Raw genomic sequence first — 21,786 nt, 5'->3', positions numbered from 1 at the left:
TTCTCATTCTCACCCAATTCAAACAATACTAAATCAATCAGGTGGGACCCCTGGGTGTCGGCCAAATTCCATTATTTTATCACAGGATGTAATGAGGGTTTTTTTTTTCCCTTTAAAAGTATGGAGAATTAAGCATGTTTGTAGATAGCAGGGAAGAAGTGAATAGACAGTGAGAAATTGAAGATAAGAAAGATAGTCGTAAGGATAGTAGAGGCAATTTGCTGAAGAAGCCAGGAGAGAATGGGAAAGGAGAAGGAAATAAGCATTTATAAATGGGATCAAAGGTGCATGTAGACGTGTTGGCCTTGGAAGCATGGTGGTCAATCCAAGACCAGCGGGAAAGTGAAGATAGTGGGGGGAGATGTTTGAGGAGTTTGAACCCAGGTCTTTTAGCTGAAAAGAGTTATTCTTTATTCACTATGCCAAGCTGCTTCAAGTATTTCCCCCCCATTTTACAGATATGCAATCTCAAAAAAGTTCAGTGATTTGTCCAAAATCACACTTTAAGCATTAGAGCTCAGACTTGAACTGAGATTGATTTTCTGGTGTTATTTCCACTATACTGCCCAGAGCACCACCATCCAGCCTCCCAGACTCACAACCTACAGGTTATCCTAGACTCATCACCCTCTCACTTCCCCATATCCAATCTGTTGCCAAGACTTAGCCATTCTACCTTCATAACAGCTTTCAAAAGAGCACATTCTCTTACACTGCAAGCACCCCAGTGCAGGCTCTCATTACCTTAGGCTTGGATTATTGCTATTATACCTGCTGGCTGATCTCCCTGCCACAAGTCTTTCCCCACTCATGTCCACCCTCTACTCAGATGTCAAAGTGATCATCTACAGCACAATTATCTCCCCCCCCCAAACTCTAGCGGCTCCCTATCACCTCCAAGATCCAATATAAAATCCTACATTTGGCTTTTAAAACCCTTCTAGACTGGCCTCCTTTCACCTTTCCAGTTTTCTTACACTTTCTGACCCCCACCCAGTCTTTGATCCAGTCCCACTGGCCTCCTTGATGTTCCTCAGATAAGACATTTCATCTCCCAACTCTGGGCATTTCCCCTAACAACCCTATTAATGGAATGTTCCTCTTTTCATCTCTGCCTCCTGGCTTCCTTCAAGTCCTAGCTAAAGTCCCACCTTCTATAGGAAGCCTTGGTCAAGCCTTCTTAATTCTAATGTCTTCACTCTATTGACTATTTCCAATATAGGCCTGTGCCGTATTTGCAAGTTGCTCCCTCATTCGTCTGTGAAAGGTCCTTGAGATCAGGGACTGTCTCTGCTTTTCCTGGTACCCTAAGTGCTTAGGCACTTAATGTTGATTTACTGACTAAATTGTTTCACAAAAAAGTGAGCAACAATGAAAACCAGAGGCATAGGTACCTAAGGAGGGAAAAGAATGAAACTGAAGGAAACAATGTAATCAGGAGGTAACAAAGGAAAATGCTGGCAGCAGCCTTCAGTTGATATTCCCTGCCCTTTTCTTTTCTTTCTTTCTTTCTCTGGGATCCTTCTCTCTTTTCTTCTTGTCTTCTTCCTGCTGTTGTTTTTTTGTTTTTTGTTTTTCATCCTCTATCAACATACACTGTACCTGAGATATCTCTTGGCCCCAATCACATTTCCTACATTAAAGGCTGGAAAGGATATTAACCTCTAACCAAACCTTGATTCAAAAGAAGGAAGCAGTTGAACTTTTTTGTGGGTAGGGGATAAAATAAAATACACTATGTTTTTAAGCACCTACAACAAAATTCCATCCAAATCAAGGCCAAAGACAATATCCAATGTGAATATATTGAAGTATTAGTGTCTGACTTTTCTAGTCAGTCTTTAGGAATCTCACATATCTAGAGAGAAAGTAGCAACACTTGGGCAAACTATTACCCTTTGCATAAAAAGGTTTTTCAACAGATACAAAACTCATAAACTATGAAACAACCTCAAAAGGCCTTGAGTCAATGGCTACACTTCAAGGCATGCAAATAGGATGAGATAGCTCTGGCAAATGAGTTATTGGAAAAGATTTCAAGTAAAGAAGAACAAAAATCCAACTAAGTCATTCCTGGATAATGGTTTTCTAGTCAATATCATAATGGCTAAATAGCCTGTAAACTGTACATAAATGAATTCATGATTTTTTTTTTAGTGAGGCAATTGGGGTTAAGTGACTTGCCCAGGGTCACACAGCTAGTAAGTGTCAAGTGTCTGAGGCCGGATTTGAACTCAGGTACTCCTGACTCCAGGGCCAGTGCTCTATCCACTGAGCCACCTAGCTGCCCCATGATTTTTTTCAAAAAGGATTTTAATAAGCATTTACTATGTGCCATGCACTATGCTAATGGAGATACAGATAAAAGACAGTTTCTGTTGCCACGCAGTGCACATTCTTTTTTTTTTTTTAATACTAGGCAAACAATGGGTATAGGTTTTATCTTTACCTTGGAAGTTTGACTAGCTATAAAATAAGTTTAATTTTTTTTTTTTTGGTGGGACAATGAGGGTTAAGTGACTTTCCCAGGGCCACACAGCTAGTAAATATCAAGTGTCAGAGGCCAGATTTGAACTCAGGTACTCCTGAATCCAGGGCCCATACTTTATCCACTGCACCACCTAGCTGCCCCCTTGTTTAATGTTTATCTTTTTTTTAATTTAAAAAAAAAATTTTTTTTACATATAAGGTATTTTATCTTTTCCATTACATGTAAAGACAGTTCTCAACTTTTGTTTATACAAGCTTTACAATTTCAGATTTTTCTCCCTCCCCCCTCCCCTAGACAGCAGGTAATCTGATATAGGTTATATCTATGTATCTATATACATATACATATAGATATGTATGGTTCAATCAGCATTTATACTCCACAGTGTTTTTTTTTCCCCTTGGATTTGGAGATCCTCTTCTATCATGAGTTCCCTGGAACTCTTCTGTATCATTGCATTGGTGAGAAGAATATAGTCCATCACAGTAGGTCTTGTTTAATGTTTATTAAAAGTTTAAGGTTAGGAGATTTGGTACCTCTGAGCCATGTGCTTTGTGCCTATCTCCCCAGGAGAAGTCCAAGGATTTCTTTCATGGTTTCCCTCCCCCCACCCTTCCCTTCCCTTGCTCCTAAATAAACTACCACCTTATTCTAACTAAAAAAAAAAAAAGTTTAAGGTTATACAAAGCTTATAAATGATCTTGCAAACATATAAAGAAAACAAATCCTAAGTATTCTTGAAAAATTTAAACCACATTAATAACCTAATTTCTGTTTAAGTCACAGGCTTGGACATTACTAAATGAGAAATAAGAAAGGGCTTGGGCTTGGCTTTAGGTTTATAGGGGGTTTCTTAAGCAATCTTTCCTATTTCCAACATGCACACAATAGATGTCCAAACAATCAGGTGGCAATCATTTATTTCAAAGTACTAAATAAACTTGTAACTGCTATAATAATCAGATTAATGCAACCAAAGCTACATGGCACTGTTCACAAGCATACAGAGGAGGGGTTCATATTTAAGACTAATTTGTGACCCATGAGTACTACCCTGGGTTTGCCCTTTTCCCCATACCTCAAATAGCCATTGTAAATGGAGTTATTACCATTATAGATGACTACCCTGAATTTTTCAGTTTTGGGCTTGAATATTTTATCCTGTTAAATACTAATTTGCATAAAATATATAAACACTTCATGTTCTATTAATTAGGATAATTTACTTTTTGTGCACAACACTCTATTTCTTTTAAATTCTCAATTTTGTGGGCACACAATTGGATATAATAAATACTAGCAAATATTTTAAATTAATCTATGTTAATGCAAAAATAAAATAAAATATGTAAATAAATGGAAAGGCTTTTTGGCCAAAAAGAATGCTATTTATTCTTTTAAAATACAGGCACACTTGTCTGGAGAAGGTTGACTAGTAAATAGTATCCAGAAGTTATAAAGGCACAAAAAGGGAAGCACTAAATGAGTAACAGGAAAAAAAAATCCCTATTTATAGTAAAATGTTCTAAATATAAACTGCTCATACAATCTAGGTAAAGAGTCCAACTCTGGTATTTAAAATAAAGAATGAATTTTTTCCAAGGTCTGGAATTCTGTTTTTCCCCAATAAAATGTCAAACTTAGGGGGCAGCTAGGTGGTGTAGTGGATAAAGCACCAGCCCTGGATTGAGGAGTAACTGAGTTCAAATCCGGCCTCAGACACTTGACACTAGCTGTGTGACCCTGGGCAAGTCACTTAACCCTCACTGCCCCCCGCAAAAAAAAAAAGTCAAACTTGGCCAGCACTCTTTCCCCTTAGAGTAATACAATTATACTTCACTGCTCTGTGAACTGTCAACTCATTTTATTATGAAGTCAAATCAGATGCTTTATTCTATATGCAAGTACATGGAGACCTTGGTAAAATGAAGTACAACCCATTCTAACTTCTGCTCAAACTGACAAATTCACATATCATCAAATGAAACACCCTTTCTGCAACACTACTTAGCCAATGATCCATTACAAGCTCATTAGAATTCTAATTCAGGAAGACAACAGGATGATTTAATTACAGGAGAGCTGAGGGGCCTCAAAGTTCTAAGGGTGCAAAATGAAGGCTGTTGACAAGGCTTAGGAGGTCCTTAGGGTGTACGGCAGGTGAAACGTCAATGTCTGAGGGCTCTAAGGGCATACTGGTGGAGAAGAAAATAAGGCCTGTTGATCCTCTACCTTACCAAAGACATCATAGTTGACTGCTCAACCACATGTTTTGAGTGGCCATGCCATTCCACAGAGGGCTGGAGAATGGGAACCTAGTCTATCACCATTTGGAAGGTGGGAAAAGGCATGAGGTTTGGAGTCTGAGTAGGCATTCTGGAGAGAGAGTAACATTTAGCCAAGAGAGCAAGATAAGGCTGGGGGTGGGGGAGGGTTTCTTGGAGTGCCTCCTCTTGCAGGGCTCTAGAATCTGAGCCAGAAGGCAGGGTGGGGTTAAGGGAAAGGGAGAAGAAATGGGAAAGAGAAGAGAACCCTACTGCATGTTTACTTGCTAGAATATTTTGGGTAATAATGAATTAGACTTATCAACAGTTGAGGTTCAAATGTAAGTAGAAAAGCTAATAACCCCACACAATTCAGCTAGAGGGAGATTACATTTGAGTCTATTATTAATTGGAGAAGTGTAACCTTTAAAAAGCCTATAAACATATGTGTAGATCTTTATACGATATGTAATTATTACTTCATGCCCTATACTTAAAATGAGACAAGCAGATTAAATTAACTAGCTATACTTCAAGGAATCTCAATCTATAACCAGTTTGGTGCCCCTATTTTTATTTCAAGCTTCTGAACACTCAGTATTACTACTGCAATGTCTTTGAGAAAGAAAGAAATGAAGAGAGGAGGGGAAAGAGAGAAAAGGGAAGGATAGAGGAAACACAGAAGGGAGGGAGGGAGAAAGGAGGAGGGGAGAAAGGAAGAAAAGAGGGGAAGGAATAAGGAAGGAGGAAGCCTAGTTCCTAAAAGGACCTTAAAACTTATTCCCCAAACTTCCCTTAGGGACAGTTTGTGGGGCTCAGTCTAGGGCAGTTCTAATCAGAACTCACAGATCTAAAAATAAGTTAACATAAGGTGAAACAAGCTGAGTAGTCATTAAACTCATAGCAACTAAATCACAGGAAAACCCAAATATACCACTACTTCCCTTAAATTTATAGGCATGAAAAAGTTAAGCAATGTCTCAGAAAGGACACCTATCACATGGCTAATATCAGGGTTCCTCTCAAAATACTTTAGTGCATTCCAAAGATAACACTAATAAGTCTCAGAGTAAAAATCACCTCCAAAATAAGTTCAGTGACACATTACAATTACATAAGGTGGGGGGCAGCTAGGTGGCGCAGTGGATAAAGCACCAGCCCTGGATTCAGAAGGACCTGAGTTCAAATCTGGTCTCAGACACATGATACTTACTGTGTGACCCTGGGCAAGTCACTTAACCCTCACTGCCCTGCAAAAAACCCAAACCCAAAACCAAACAAAAACAATTACATAGGGTGATTCTGAGCCCTCAACATATACATGCCAATATACACAAAATATGTATATATAAATTCAAAATTTAAAACATACATACACACACATATATGTGCATGTATGTATAGCCAGGACATACACAAATACAGGGTAATTTTTGAAAGGGAGAACACTAGGAACTGGGAGGAAAGGGAGAGGGAAAATCAACAACATCTTCATATAGGTTTTGCTTGAGGTGTGTCCCAAAGGAAAGTGGGATACTAAAAGGTGGAGATGAGGTTGGCAAAATATTCTAGACATGAGAAGTCAGGGAAAAGGCTTGAAGATGAGGAACAGAAAGTCAATTTGGCTATACTGAATAATGTGGGAAAGGGAAGAACATATAAGGCTGGAAAGCTAAATTGTGAAAAGTCAAAGAGAGGAGTTAATAACTGATTCTAGACGAAGTAGGGAGCCCCTGGAGTTGACTGAGTTGGGGAACAACAAAGTCAGACCTTTACCAAAGGAAATGCACCGGTAGTAACTGCCAAAACTCACATCCTAGACAAAATACAAACTGAGTCAGACTGGTGGGATAGTCCTTATTCTTTTGTTGTTTTCAATTTCAACTTCATTTAAAAAAAAAAGTCACACTCACTGATTCAACCATTCTTGAGAGCAATTTGGAACTATGCCCAAAGGGATATAAAACTGTGCATATTCTTTGATCCAGCAATGCCACTGCTAGGTTTATATCCCAAAGAGATCATAAAAAAGGTAAAAGGACCCACATGTACAAAAATATTTACAGCAGCCCTTCTCGTGGTGACAGAGAATTGGAAATTGAGGGGATGCCCATCAACTGGGGAATGGATGAACAAGCTATTGTATATGAATTTAATGGAATATACTATTGTGCCAGAAGAAATGAAGAGAAGGAAGATTTCAGAAAAACCTGGAAAGACTTACATGAACTGATCATAGTGAAGTGAACAGAACCAGGAGAACGTTGTACACAGTAATAGCAATATTGTTCTATGAAGAACTTCAAATGACTTCTCTATTCTCAGCAATACAATGATCCAAGGACAATTCTAAAAGACTAATCATGAAGCACAGTATCCACTGTGATATTCATTGTATAGAAATGATATTCATTGCATATAGACAGAAGCATGCTATTTTTCACTTTTCTTTCTTTAAAATCCACTTGTATAAAACAACATGGAAATATTTTACATAAAAAAGAAAGTCACATCCAAATCAGTCTAACAAAAGCCTAGTCAACAAAGATCACGTGACCCACAACATCACCCATGCCTATCCATCCCTAGTTTTGTGTATCCCCCAAAACTGTATGCTGAGTTCTTTTTCTATCTCCACACTCTTGGTGATCTCCTTAGTTCCTATGGTATTCAATTATTTCTTTGCAGCAAGGGTTTAAACCTTGGCTCTGCTACTTACTGCCTATGAAACTGAGATGTCACCTGACCTCTCTGGGCCTCAATGCTCTCATCAGTAAAATAAGGGAGTTAGACAAGATGACCTATAAGATCACTTCCAGTTCCAAATTTAGGAACCTAATCTCTTTCTCGAGCTCAAGTCCCAAATCAACAGCCATATTCTGGCAATCTCCATCTGGATCACCCACAAACACCTCAAACTTGCATACAAAACCAGAATTCCCAACAAAACCTGTCCTTCATTTCAAACTTCTCTTTTTCTGTTAATAATAATAGTCAGGGGCAGCTAGGTGGCACAGTGGATAGAGCATTGGCCCTGGAGTCAGGAGTACCTGAGTTCAAATCCAGTCTCAGACACTTAACACTTACTAGCTGTGTGACCCTGGGCAAGTCACTTAACCCCAATTGCCTCACTAAAAAAAAAAAAAAAAGTCAACATTTATATGGCACTTACCATGTTGCCAGACACTGTAAACACTTCATATATAATTATCTTATTTGAGCCTCACAAAAACCCTAAAAGATAGATGCTATTATTATCCCCATTTTACAGATGAGGAAACTGAGGCAAAGGTTAAGTGAACTGCTCAGGGTTGTACAGTAACTAGTGTCTGGGTTCATATTTGAACTCAGGTCTTCCTGACTTGAAGCCCAGGGCTTTTATCCAGTGTACCACCTAGCTCCCCATAATTCCAGTTCCTCACATTCTTATTCTTGAACACCTTTGTTTCTTTACTTTCCCTCACTACCCCCATAACCAGTTTCCAAATCTCAACCACTTTACTTCCACAAAGTTTTTGCATATGTTCCCTTCTCTCCATTCACACTATCCTTTGTATAGGGCATCGTCATTTCTTGCTTAGATTACTATGAAAGCCCTTTAACTGTTCTCCCTGCTTCCAGTCTCTTCTCTCTCCAATCTGTCCTCTAAACAGATTCCAAAATAATCTTCCTAAAGCACAGGTTTGATCATATTTCCAGTGAAGTGAAGAAGTTTCCGAGGCTCCTCAGATTGGCATTAAAACTCTTCTTTCCCTTCCATACTTACTTCATCTCGTTCTTCTTCTTATGCTCTACATTCTTGCCAAACTAGCTGACTCGCTAAAGCCCAAATGGGAATTCCCTTTCTTCCCTCTTGCAGCTCTGGAGAGGCTTTCCATCTACCTGGAAAGCACTCCATTCACTTCTGCCACTGCCTTCCTGAACCTCTACCAGGAGGCTTTCTGGACCATCACTCCCCACATGTGGGACTTTCTTCCTCTATAAACTGTCACGCATTTGCTAATCTCTGTGATATTTACCTCACTCCCCCCACCCCAATAAAACCTTTGAGGGAAGAGAACAATTTTTGTTTTGCCACCATATCCCTAATATCATATCCCATAGCATCTAGCTCATGGTAAGGACTTAATAAAAGTGTTGGTTGAATTAAAAAACACAATTGAAATAAATTATTTTTAAATAGTCCAAATGTTTTATTAGAGAAATGAAAATTAAAATACTGAGCTTTCAGAGAAATAATTTTCTATTATATTAATAAACCATTATTAATTAGGATCCAAGCTTTTTATTTCCTCATTCAGGGACCAGCCCCTGTAGGTCAGTCAGCTAGTCTTTGAAGGGCATGGCTGATAGAGAAGATTGCCCTAATCCTTGGGGTACATGCTCCATGATCTTGGGCAGGACCCCACCCAATTTGGAGACTACTTCTGTTTAGAGTGTAAATAGAATCTAATCTCAGCAAATTTCTGTCCTGAAAGCAAAGAACTCATGCCCTTGTACCCCACCACTGAGTTTTGGGTGATCCAGCTCACAAAGAAGAAAATCAACCATTGTGGTCTAAGCAGAGATGGGTTGTTTGATTATGTATATTTGCTACAAGGGTTTTGTTTTTCTCTTATTCCCCAATGGGACTGGAGGTGGAGGTGCAGGGAGAGGCAGGAGAGGGAGAGTGCCCCCAAAAGAAGTTTGTATTTAATCCTAGAGGTAATAGGGAGCCATCTGCAATTTACTAAGTAGAAGGGTGACAAAGTCAGACCTGTGTTTTAGAAAACTTACTGTTGAGCTGTGTAGATAATGGAGTTAGAGAGAAACTTGATGCAAAGAGACTATTTAGGAGGCTAATGCAATTGTTCAGGCAAGAAGTAGCTAGAGGCTCACCTGAAGTGGTGGCAATATGAGTGCACAAGGGAAGTACAGGGGAGATGCTGTGGAGTTAAGGGAAATCAAATCAAAACAATCCCATTAATTATATCCAAGGTTATTAAACTACTCTTAACATAGGACCTTATTTTACAACAGAATTTAACATCCAGAAACTTCTTTCTGATGTACCAATTATATAAGTGATGTGGTGTTTAAAATCTAAATTGTGGGTCCTAATCTGTACCTCCCCCACTTTGGAGGGTGGCGGCGGAGCTGGCTAAAGTCACTAATAAATTCAGCAAGAGTTTAGGCTTTTAAGGATTTATTAAAATATATTATAAGTTAGTGAAGAGAGAGAGAGAGAGATTGAGAACAGATTCCTTACAGCAAGGAATAATCCTAGCTTGGATCTATTTGGCAAAGCCAGAAAAAAACAAAATTCCTTTCCTAGAAGCCCACATGAACTCTCTCACCACCAAGCCGGTGTCAGAACAACCAAGAAGGGCCCTCCTGTTCTGTCTCCTGCCATGCCGGTTTCTCAACAAAAAAGAGACAGAGGCAGCCTGCTAACCTCCGCTTCCTAGTTCCTCTCTCCCTCTCTGAAAGGAGAGGTCCTTCCAGGTGACTGGTTGAGAGTGGTCTCTTGTTGATGTCAATAGTATACCACCTCTGAGAACAGCACATCACTTAGGGCCAGACAGGTATGGTCTCCATCCAATCACCCTTAAGTAGGTACTTAGTTTCTCAGTCTTGCCCGATTCAAACAATGTCCTCAGGTTGGACCCCTGGGCATCTGCCAAATCCCATTATTTTATCACAGTGATGTGGGCTGAATTTAGGGTGGTCAAATTGATCATGAAACTTAAGAATTACAAGACTCAGTGACTCAGTTTCCTAAGTTTTATTGCAATACTGTGGGTGACCACAGAGAGAGAACCAGAATAGTGGAAAGGTCTCTCTCAAATAAGGAAAGATAGAAAGTTACATTTATAGTATGGATAAGTTGATTATCAGTCTCATAATAATCTCCACTTTAGCAAGGTACAGTGGAGGGCCTTGTCCTACTCATTATAATAATCTCCACCTTTGGGAGGTACGGGGGAGGGCTTATCCTAATTTGGAGTTCCTGGGGGCCTAAGCCAACCCCTGAGGTGGGTACCTTTTTCTGTGGAGGTGTTTTTGGGGTTTACATGGCATAAGGTGAATCTGGGGACAAATTTGGCCTTTTCTAAGCATATCTCTTTCTGATTTCCATGGCTAGTTTCAAAATATCTTCATTTTTCATTTATTCCTAGTTTGAGTTTCTATAGCCTGTCAATATATCATTGTACCTTGAAGTACCCTTATGGGTACTGATTTATATGGGTAAGAGAACTTGGCATTCTGACTTGTAAGTTATCCATTAATTGGGGTCTGAATCCTTCTTAGAGCTAATATCTGAATTAGAGCTTGGGTCTTAGGTTTTTCTGTTAACACCTTTTTTGTCTCCTATATCAATTACCATGCCAAAATTTAGCTATTCACTTATCCAAAAACCATGAAGTTAATCTACCCAATTTACTAGACACTAAGAAATAGCTGTTTCTCTACAATGTACTACTCTAGCTAAATTAATTTAATCATGCCTTTCTGAAATGTAATTTGGAATTATACCTTCTACCAATCTGTTAGGCACAGGTAAAACCAAATTTTTCCAGAGCTACTTACATTCACCTTACATACATCTCTACATTCAAGGCAAATTTATCAGATCAATCCTTTTGAACCTTTAAGAAACTCAGTATCAGAATAATTATGTACATATAATAGCTTCTACAATGCATGCATAAAGAAAATTTGCTCTTACATCTTTTGAAGCACCTGGGCCATCACAACCCCATTCGTTAAATCTTCCACAGTCTGGCATGGTGCTTCCACATTAAATGTCTGGATCTGCATAAAAGAAATGAAATAATTTTATTGTTTTCCAGTCAAATAAGAATATTGGTTAAAAGTAATTCTTTAGGTTAAAATTAAAGCTTTCTAAGGTATACATTGTATGCTTTATAACTAAAAACTTAATTTCAGGTCATGTCAACAATAACTAACCAAAAATGTTTCTGTTAAACTTGAAAAGAATCAATATAAATTTTCAACACAACATAAAATTAGCACCATAAAAAAATAAAATTAATTTTAGAAATACAAGTAAGTGGGTGATACCCACTAAGGTCAGTTTCAGAGTCAGACTTTTATCTAATGTTAATATTAGGTGGTTAATGCTATCAGTCAGAACTTGGATTTCAATCAAGGCACATACATTATTCCTTGTCTAAGTAACAAAAGACAAAAACAAGGATACAAACTTTCATTAGTTTAAAATTCAAGGTAGAAATAAGAGGGCCTAGTAGTCTAGATCTCAAAGTATATTACTGTAAAGAAATTCACTAGGTTAATGTCTCCTACCTGGCTTGCCAAAAGATGGGGTCATAAAAACCTCAAATAACAATTAATTCTTTACATTACAAAGCAGTAATAAAAACAATTTGGTACAATTTGGTTAAAAAAATAGAAAAATTCAAAGGTAGAACAAATTAGGTACTAAAGACTCAGAGGCAACTGAACACAGTAGCAATGTTAAATAATCCCAAGTGTACCAACTACTGGCATAAAGATGTTATTTAACTAGAACTGTTAAGAAACACAGTCAAAATGCTGAGTGAAGTGAGCAGAACCAGGAGAGCCTTGTATGATGATCAATTGTGTGATTGACTTAACTCTTCTCAGCAATACAATGATCCAAGACACCGCCAAAGGACTCATGATGGAAAATATTCTCCACATCCAGAAAAAAAGCTGTGGATTCTGAATGCAGATCGAACCATACTGTTTCTACCCTTTTTTTGTTATTTTTTTCTTTGAGGTTTTCCCCTTTTCTTCTTCTTCTTCTTTTTTTTTGCAGGGCAATGAGGGTTAAGTGACTTGCCCAGGGTCACACAGCTAGTAAGTGTCAAGTGTCTGAGGTCAGATTTGAACTCAGGTACTCCTGAATCCAGGGCCAGTGCTCTATCCACTGCGCCACCTAGCTGCCCCTCTTCTGATTCTTCTTTCACAACATCACTAATGCTGAAATAGGTTTAATGTAATGGTACATATATAACCTTTACAGATTGCTTTCTGTCTTGGGGAGGAGGGAGGGAAGGAGAAAATTTTGGAACTAAAAATCTTATGAAAACACATGTGGAAAGCTATCTTTACATGCAACTTGAAAAGAATAAAATACTTTTATGTTAAAAAAAGAAACAAACATCTAACAGTACATGCCACAACAAACTTCAAATAATTATCTGACATGCCTTTAAAGATCATTTCATAAACTAAGAGAAACCATAATTTTCACAAGTATGAGGATGAGTTCTTAACCAATTAAAGGTTAGAGATAATACATTTTAAATGGACAATTACTACATAAAATCGAAAGTTGTATAAAATCAATGCAGTTGGAATACAAGGGCAATAATTAACTGGGCAAAAAAAAAAATCTCTCCATCATATTTCTCTGATAAAGGACTGATATCCAGCCTTAAGCACTTACTTAGCTGTGTGACAGTGGGCAAGTCACTTAATCTGTCAGCCTCAGTTTCTTTATCTGTATATTCATAGCACCTCCTTCTCTCCCAGGGTCAACATAAGAATCAAATAAGATAATATTTGCAAAGCACTTTGCAAACTCTCATGAATTTGCGTGTCATCCTTGCGCAGAGGCCATGCTAATCTTCTCTGTATCGTTCCAATTTTAGTATATGTGCTGCCGAAGCGAGCACACTTTGCAAACTTTAAAGAGCTATATAGGGGGCGGCTAGGTAGTGCAGTGGATAAAGCACTGGCTCTGGATTCAGGAGGACTTGAGTTCAAATCTGGCCTCAGACACTTGACACTTACTAGCTGTGTGACCCTGGGCAAGTCACTTAACCCTCATTGCCCCACAAAAACCAAAACAGAACAAAAAGCTATATAATTGTTAATTATCGTTATTATTTCTAAGACACACAGGGAATTGACTCAAATATTTAAGAACAAGAGCCATTTCTCAACTGATAAATTGTCAAAGGATACAGACGGTTCTCAAGGGAAAAAATTCAATCTATCAACAACTACATGAAAAAATACTCCAGATTACTAAGAAGAAGAAGAATGCAAACTAAATAATGTGAAGGTCCACTTCATACCCACTGGAAAGGCAGAGATGACAAAAAAGGAAAACAACAATTGTTACCAAGGATATGGGAAAACAGGTAAAATAATGCACTACTGGTAGAGCTGTAAATTGATAGTCATTATGAAATGCAATCTGGAACCATACCCAAAAGTTACTAAACTGTGTATATCCTTTGATCCAACTATACCACTACTAGGCACAAAGCCCAAAGAGATCAGAGATGGAACAAAAGGAACTACATGTACAAAAATACTCATAGTAGCCCTATTGGTTGTAGCAGAGAACTGGAAATAAAGTGTCTAACAAGCGGAGGAATGGAAGAACAAATTATGGAATATGAATATAATGAAATACTGTGTCATAAGAAATAATCCTTACCTATATCATATGTCATAAGGAAAACCCAGAATTTAATATGATATACAATACAGAAAATCATATAATTTTTTTTCCAGAAAATCACATCAAACCAAAACTGTATCACAGATCTATTACCTAAGTTTTCATAATTCCTTTGTTAACCAAAACAACCCCCAAACCAAAAACCAAACAAAAAACCCCCTTGGTTAAAAGTACAGATTCAAAGAAATTTTAAGAGACTTGTATAATTCTTATATGAAATCAGAGTGAAGTGAGGATAAATTTAAAAATAATCCATGGAGTAACAACAATATAGTAAAAACAAACAATTCCGAAAGGCTTCCAGAACTCTAATCGATGCAAGGAACAACCATGACTGCAGTGGACTGTTAAGGAAGCAAGCTACCCACCTCATCAGAGAGGTGATCACTTCTTTGCTTGACTATGCATGTTACAAAGGTTTTGTTTTTCTTTCTTTTTTTCCTCCAATGTGGGGAGGTGGGAGATAAAGTATATTTTCATAACAGAAATAAATTTTGAAAAATAATTTTACCATATACTTAGAAACAAACTACATACACACAAAAAACCAGTCATGGTTTTATAGACAACTCTCTTTTTGTGTTCTTTATGTGTTTGTTGATGTTTGTAAAGTTCATAAAAAAATTTTTTTTGGGAAAAATACAAAGTAGAACTAACACCAATAAGCCTATCTTTCACCTACCTACCCATCAGCTAAGGCAGAGAGAAAGGCCTTTCATAGCAAGCTAATAAAGCAGGAAAAAAGTTTGCAGACAGAAGAGACCTTAAAGTATCAGTCCTGAGAAGAGCATTTAAATAACTTGCCCATGAAGATCCTGAGCACCAAGGCTGGAATTTCTCCTGTCATAATAACTTAGAGGCACTTATAGAAATGGTCCCTTTGGGATATAGCCTGGGATAATACCGAAAGCATAGACTTGGAGAGAGAAGCAACCGACTGCAATTCTAGTTCTGTCACTACTAGCTGTGTAACCCTGGCCATATCATTTTAACTTTCTGGGCTTCATTTTCCTTTCCTGAAAAATGAGGAAGTCTGACTAAATGATTTTTAAGGTAGCTGCTAAATATACTTTTATTTCTATTTTACAGATGAGGAAACAGATTCAGCAAAGTGGTTCTGCACAGAGCTAGTGTCCAAGGCAGCATATGAACAGAGGATTGACTTCAACTTCAGACCTCTCCAACTACAAATAAGACAGGGCTCTAGACCTCACACAGGATAAATTTACATGCAGGAGGCAGTATTATTGGTGTTCTGAGATTTCATAGGAGAGTCAAATATAGACGATATTGAGAGTTTACAGGAAAATCATTTCTAGCCAGAGATCAGGGGTAGCTAGAAGATGCAGTGGATAGAGCACTGGGCCTGGAGCCAGGAAAACCTGAGTTCAAATCACACTTCCTAGCTGTGTCACCTTGGGCAGGTCACTTAACTTCTGCTTGTCCCAATTTCCTCAATTGTAAAATGTGGATAATAGTACCAACCTTCCAGGGTTTTTGTAAGGATCAAATGAGATAATATTTGTAAAGTACTTAGCATATGGTAAGTGATATATATCTGTATCTATATCATTATCACCACCAGCACCACCACTACCACGAAGGAGGTAGTATTTAAGCTGGATGTAGAAGGTTCTATAAGATTTCAACAAGCAGAATGAGGGAATCGAAATGATAGAAACTCCCAAGCATAGAGACAGGAAAGCATAGGGTGAATTCACAGGCCAAAGAATAGTCCAACTGTGTGAGAACAAATTACAGGATCGTGAGATATGTCTGGAAAAGATAGGCTGAAGCCAAAATATGCAAGCTAAAAGCTGGAAGGCAATTCAGAGAATCCAATCTCCTCCCCTTCCAGATCAGAAAACACTGAAGCCAAGAGATTAAATGACTTGCTCACGGTCTCAAAGATAGTAAACAGTAGAACTCAGATGAGAATCCTGGTCCCCTGACTCCAAATCCACTTTTTCTTGACTGTCAGGCTAAGTAGTTTAACATTCTTTCAGTAGTAATGGAATAACAAGATCAGAACTATGATGTATCATAGATGTATAGGGTGAGCTAGAAATAAGGCCTAGGTGTAGGAGAGAGGAGACCAGAATCTCTTAGACCTTTTGAATTCTTCCCTTTTTAGATCTTATTTGTGAATGGGAACAAATGGTTAAGTCAAGAAATGATGAGATATTGCAATGATAACATCTAGAGGATATGAGATCTGATAAGCTGGGAGGTATAAGGGGAGTAGAAAATCAAGGATAACACCAAGTGTGTAGCTTTAACTAGAACAGTTAATTTATTAAGGATGTTGGATAAATAAGGTCTTACTATTATTGACTGCAAATCTACCAATTGCCAGGTACAAAACACAAATGTTTCAAATATTAACCAATAGAAGAAACATTCATGATGACACCTGGTCTTTACCCCATTAGTTCCGCTCATTTATTGCTTTGCCTTCTTAGAGCTTAAATGCAATATCCAAATAAATGGGACAAGCTCAGCAGGATATGCTTGAAAATGTCAACTCTACCATGTTCCTCCCCACCCTCTAGGTCAAAACCATATCCCATTTTACAATTTGTCCTGTCTATCTAGACTAGTTTGCTTGAGCTACTCGTGAATTTTAACATTCAAATGAAACATTCCAGGGATTAGAAACACATTTTAAAAAAGTATAATGGCAATAATAGCTTATACTATCAAAGGACCATGGCACGAAGTTGAAAGAGAGATTATACAGGCTATAGTGACTTTTATCTTCAAAGCTCAGTGTGCATTTAACTATTTTAGTCTTTCAGAGGTCTTAGAGGATAGAGTTAGCCTCAGACTCAAAAAACCTGGGTTCAAGTCCTGTGAGACATACTAGCTCTGAGACCATGTGTAAACAGTCACTTACTCTCTCTCTATCCCCCAGGCAAACCTCCTAGGATATAAATTACAGAGGAGATGCCAATCTGCATTGTCAGAGAAAGGTTTCTATACCCAAGAACTTCCCATGCAGCTGGAGTAAGTTTTGGACTGGAAAAAAAAAATTTCTCATACCCAAAATGAATTTTACAGTAATCCTGAAGACATTACAGGATTGTCACAGAAAGCATTATTATTATTATTTTGTCTGGTTTTTTTAGTGAGGCAATTGGGGTTAAGTGACTTGCCTAGGGTCACACAGCTAGTAAGTATTAAGTGTCTGAGGCCAGATTTGAACTCTGGTCCTCCTGACTCCAGGGCCAGTGCTCTATCCACTGCACCACCTAGCTGCCCCAGAAGGTATTATTTTTTAAGAAACTATCTGTTCCCTTTTATTATGTGTGTTACCCTTATATTATTCATGTTCTCTAAAGAAAAAATTCCTGAATTACTTAATTCCTCCTAATTCATTAGAACCCCAAGAAAGTTGTATTTTTTTAGTTAGGCACTGGAAAAAATGCAAAAATTACCTGCCAGTGAGTATGAAATCAGGGCTGTTTAGTGATGGTAAATAGTAACCCATAAGTCAAATTACTCATTCCCACAATACTGAACTCACTAGAAAGGATTAACGTGAAAACAAAGTTAAATGAGTAATATGTGAGAATATTTTTAATAGGTACAGAACATTAGTAACTGAGGACCTGTAATTTTGTGAAAAGAACACTGAATTTTAAAGAAGACTTCAGTTCCAATCTTTGCTCCTTTGTTGTTGTTTTTTTCTGGTGAGACAATTGGGGTTAAGTGACTTGCCCAAGGTCACACAGCCAGTAAGTGTTAAGTGTCTGAGGCTGGATTTGAACTCAGGTACTCCTGACTCCAGGGCCTGTGCTCTATCCACTGCACCACCTAGCTGCCCCCCAGTCTTTGCTCTAACTTGAGCAAGTTATTTATCCTATCTAATCTGAGGCTTCCTGGATTGTAATATAAGGGAATTTGTTGTAAGGTCTCTTTCACATCTAACACTTTGTGATTCTGTTTCTCACAAATTAATACAAAAACTGATTATTAACTAGTGGGATGAATTTTTATTAAAGTTAAGAATTAACTAGAAAAACTAAATGGATCTTTTACAGAATGTAAATACCTATTTAAAATATCTGTCAAAAATACAAGCATAAAATATCTATCCCACCAATTATTTTACAATGTCATTTTTTTCTTGTTAATAACTAGAAGAAAATGCAAGTCAATTTCAAAAGAAATACCAAGGGGTGTGGAGCAGTGGATAAAGCACCGGCCCTGAATTCAGAAGGACCTGAGTTCAAATCCAGCCTCAGACACTTGACACTTATTAGCTGTGTGACCCTGGGCAAGTTACAACCCCCACTGCTCTGAAAAGAGAAAAAAAAAGAAAAGAAAAGAAGTATCAAGCCTTTCATGAAAGATCATTTTAAAGTGTTACCCAAGCTCATAAAGGACATCTAGGTGTCAAAGTGTATAGACTAGGGGCAGCTATGTGGTGAAGTGGATAAAGCAACGGCCCTGGATTCAGGAGGACCTGAGTTCAGATTCGGTCTCAGACACTTGACACACTTAATAGCTGTGTGACCCTGGGCAAGTCACTTAACCCTCACTGCCCTGCAAAAAACCAAAAACAAACAAGACAAATCAAAGTGGATAGATCCTTGCATGTCAATTAAACTCATCTTGAGTTCAAATTTGGTCTCAGACCCTTACTAGCTGTGTGGCCCTGGACAAGTCAGGGTTAACTGTTTGCCTCAGTTTCCTTAACTGTAAAATGAACTGGAAAAAGGAAACAGCAAAAACCACTCAAGTATCTTTGCCAAGTAAACCCTATATAGGATCATTAAGAGTTGGACACGGGGCAGCTAGGTGGTGCAGTGGATAGAGCATTGGCCCTGGAGTCAGAAGGACCTGAGTTAAAATCTGGCCTCAGACACTTAACATTTACTAGCTGTGTGACCCTGGGCAAGTCACTTAACCCCAATTGCCTCACAAAAAGGCAACTGAAATGAGTGACCAAATCAGAAAGACAGACTAAGACTGTATTGACCAATTTTTTCCACTGATAATCTATCAACATTTACTTTTCATATTTTTCACTATAGAAATTTTTGCTTAGCTCTGCAATGACTATCAAAAAAGACTATAGGGGCAGCTAGGTGGCACAGTGGATAAAGCACCGGCCCTGGATTCAGGAGTACCTGAGTTCAAATCTGGCCTCAGACACTTGACACTTACTAGATGTGTGACCCTGGGCAAGTCACTTAACCCCCATTGCCCTGCCCCCCCCCAAAAAAACAAACAAACAAACAAAAAGACTATATATTTGGGGGAGGCAATGAGAGTTAAGTGACTTGCCCACGATCACACAGCTAGTAAATGTCAAGTGTCTGAGGCCAGATTTCTCAGGTCCTCCTGAATCCAGGGCTGGTACTTTATCCACTGCATCACCTAGCTGCCCCCTTACATTTTCAATCTTATTTTCCCTGACTTCTTTACCTCCTCTGAAAGAGGATTATTCTGACCTTCTTTTATCTTTTTACTCAAATTCCATAACACTTTTCTTAGTTACAAGACACATGAAGAATTTGATATTTCAAATACTAGCAAGATTTTCTCCTCTAAAATATTAAATATAAAAATTTGTATCAAAATGCATGTTACATGAAAACTTTAAAAATCAAATTAGCATTAATTATGGGCCTATAATGTGCCAGGCACTGTGCCTGGCAGTCCTTCCCTTCGGAAAGCTTACATTCTATTGGGGAGCCAGAATAAACACATGTAAGTATCTACGTTATATACAAAAGGAATACAAAGAAGTTTTGGGAAGGGAGGGGGGTGGGTGGGTCAGAAAAGTGTTCATATAGAAGTATGTTTGTGCTAAATCTTCAAGAGAAGGAATGCATCTAGGTATGGGCAACAAAAGGAAGGGTAAAGATACACAGATAGGAAATTGTGGATTGTATGGGAGGAACTGAAAGTAGGGCAGCAGAGTGTGTGAAGAGTAAGAAAGACTGGGAAGGTAGGAAAGGGCCAAGTTTTGAAGAGTTTTAGATGATCAACGGTTTTTGTTTGATCTTTGAGGCAACAGGGAGTTTATGAGGAGGAGGGGGAAATGAAGAAATATGGTTGCCATTTAGGAAAATCATTTTGGTGGCTATGTAGAGAAGTAATAAGAGAGAGTGACAAGGCAAGGAAAACAATCTACCGAACAACTAGCATGGAAGCGAGAAATTGAAAGTCACATATAGAGAAGAATAAGTAGTACAGTTTAGCTAGAACATATTGGGTGAGAAGGGGATTATTAAGTCTGGAAAGTTAGGCTAGAGCCAAATTAATAAGGACTTTGAATGCTAAAGAGGTCTACTCTAAAGAGGTTTGTTATAAAGGCAATGAAACACTGAAGTTTCTTGAACAGAGGAATGACAGTCAGACTGATGTAGGAGGCAAAGAAAGGGTTAACAAACTTAAGACCCAGGCTCTGATTTAGATCTGAGCTCTAAGAGGGATTCAGACCCCAGCTCCAAAAAGGATTAATGGATAACTCAAGACTTGGGCCTTCATTAATACAAGTCAGGGCCTAGGTTCTTGTTACCCACATTAATCACCACTCAACAATAACATAAAGAGGCAGGTCATAGAGGCCTTAACTATAACAAAGAAATAGAGACAGGTTATAGAAATCCTAACTGAAAAATGTTAACATCCAGAAACTAGACCTGAGAATGAAACACATAGAGACAATCTGACCTTGGCAAGTTGAGGTAACATGCGCAGAAAAGGTCAAATTTGTCCCCAGCTCACTTTATGACATGTAAACCCCCAAAACACACCTCCACGGAAAAAGGTACCCACTTCAGGGGTTGGCTTAGGACCCCAGGAACTCCAAATTAGGATAAGCCCTCCCCTGTACCTCCCTAAAGTGGAGATTATTATAATGAGACTGATAATCAATTTATCCATACCATAAATATAACTGTCTTTTCTTTCCCCATTTGAGAGACACCTCCATAGTACTCTCCCTGTGATCACTCACAGCACTGCAATAAAACTTGGGAAACTGAGTCAATGAGTCTTGTAATTCTTTTGGGATGACTCCTGATCAATCTGATCACCCTAATTCCATCCCACACCAAGACCTGTGCTTTAAGATCTTTTTGGTGGGATGGATTTGAGAAAAGAAAGACTGGATATAGGGAAGCCAATTAGGAGAAGATAATGGTCCAGGAAAGAGATGAAAACCTGTACTGAAGTGACCATAGTGTGGGTATAGAAAAGCAAGAGATGTTGAAGAATTGAGAATTGTTGGCAAATGATGACAGAATGAAGGCTAGAAGATGACCCCTCAGTTAAAAATAAGGGTGACAGGAAGGGTAGTACTTTCAGTAGAAATAGGGAAGGAGGTTTAAGGGTAAGATATTGAGTTGTTTTAGGTATAGGAGATATCCCACAGGCAGTTAGTTGTTGATGGAGCTCTAGAAAGACAAAAGCCTTGGGTATGTAGATTTGGGAATCATTTTCAAAGAGTTATAGAAGCTGATGAGATAATAAAAGAGTGCAGAGAAAGACAAAAAAGGTCCCAGGGCGAAGCCTGGTGATCATGCTATGGTTAGGGTACAGGACACAGATGA

The 21,786-nt window shown here is 38.3% G+C and overlaps 1 protein-coding gene and 1 non-coding gene across 3 annotated transcripts in view; both read right to left on the bottom strand.

Annotated features, from left to right (window-relative positions):
* The window catches only part of HOOK3 (hook microtubule tethering protein 3), a 139,557-nt gene that overhangs the window by 115,051 nt on the left and 2,720 nt on the right, over window positions 1-21,786 (bottom strand). For both annotated transcript variants that reach the window (XM_043981392.1, XM_043981394.1), the window contains exon 2: window positions 11,465-11,550. In XM_043981392.1, the coding sequence (XP_043837327.1) occupies window positions 11,465-11,550 (86 nt within the window). The remainder of the gene's footprint in view (window positions 1-11,464; window positions 11,551-21,786) is intronic.
* On the bottom strand, window positions 13,315-13,421 carry LOC122744823. Its single transcript, XR_006355166.1, has one exon. It is a non-coding gene; the product is annotated as a U6 spliceosomal RNA (small nuclear RNA).

This window comes from Dromiciops gliroides, chromosome 2 (genome assembly GCF_019393635.1).
Source record: "Dromiciops gliroides isolate mDroGli1 chromosome 2, mDroGli1.pri, whole genome shotgun sequence".
NCBI lineage: Eukaryota > Metazoa > Chordata > Mammalia > Microbiotheria > Microbiotheriidae > Dromiciops > Dromiciops gliroides.
The sequence above is the reverse complement of the archived record's forward strand: the minus strand, read 5'-3'. Positions and strand labels throughout refer to the sequence as shown.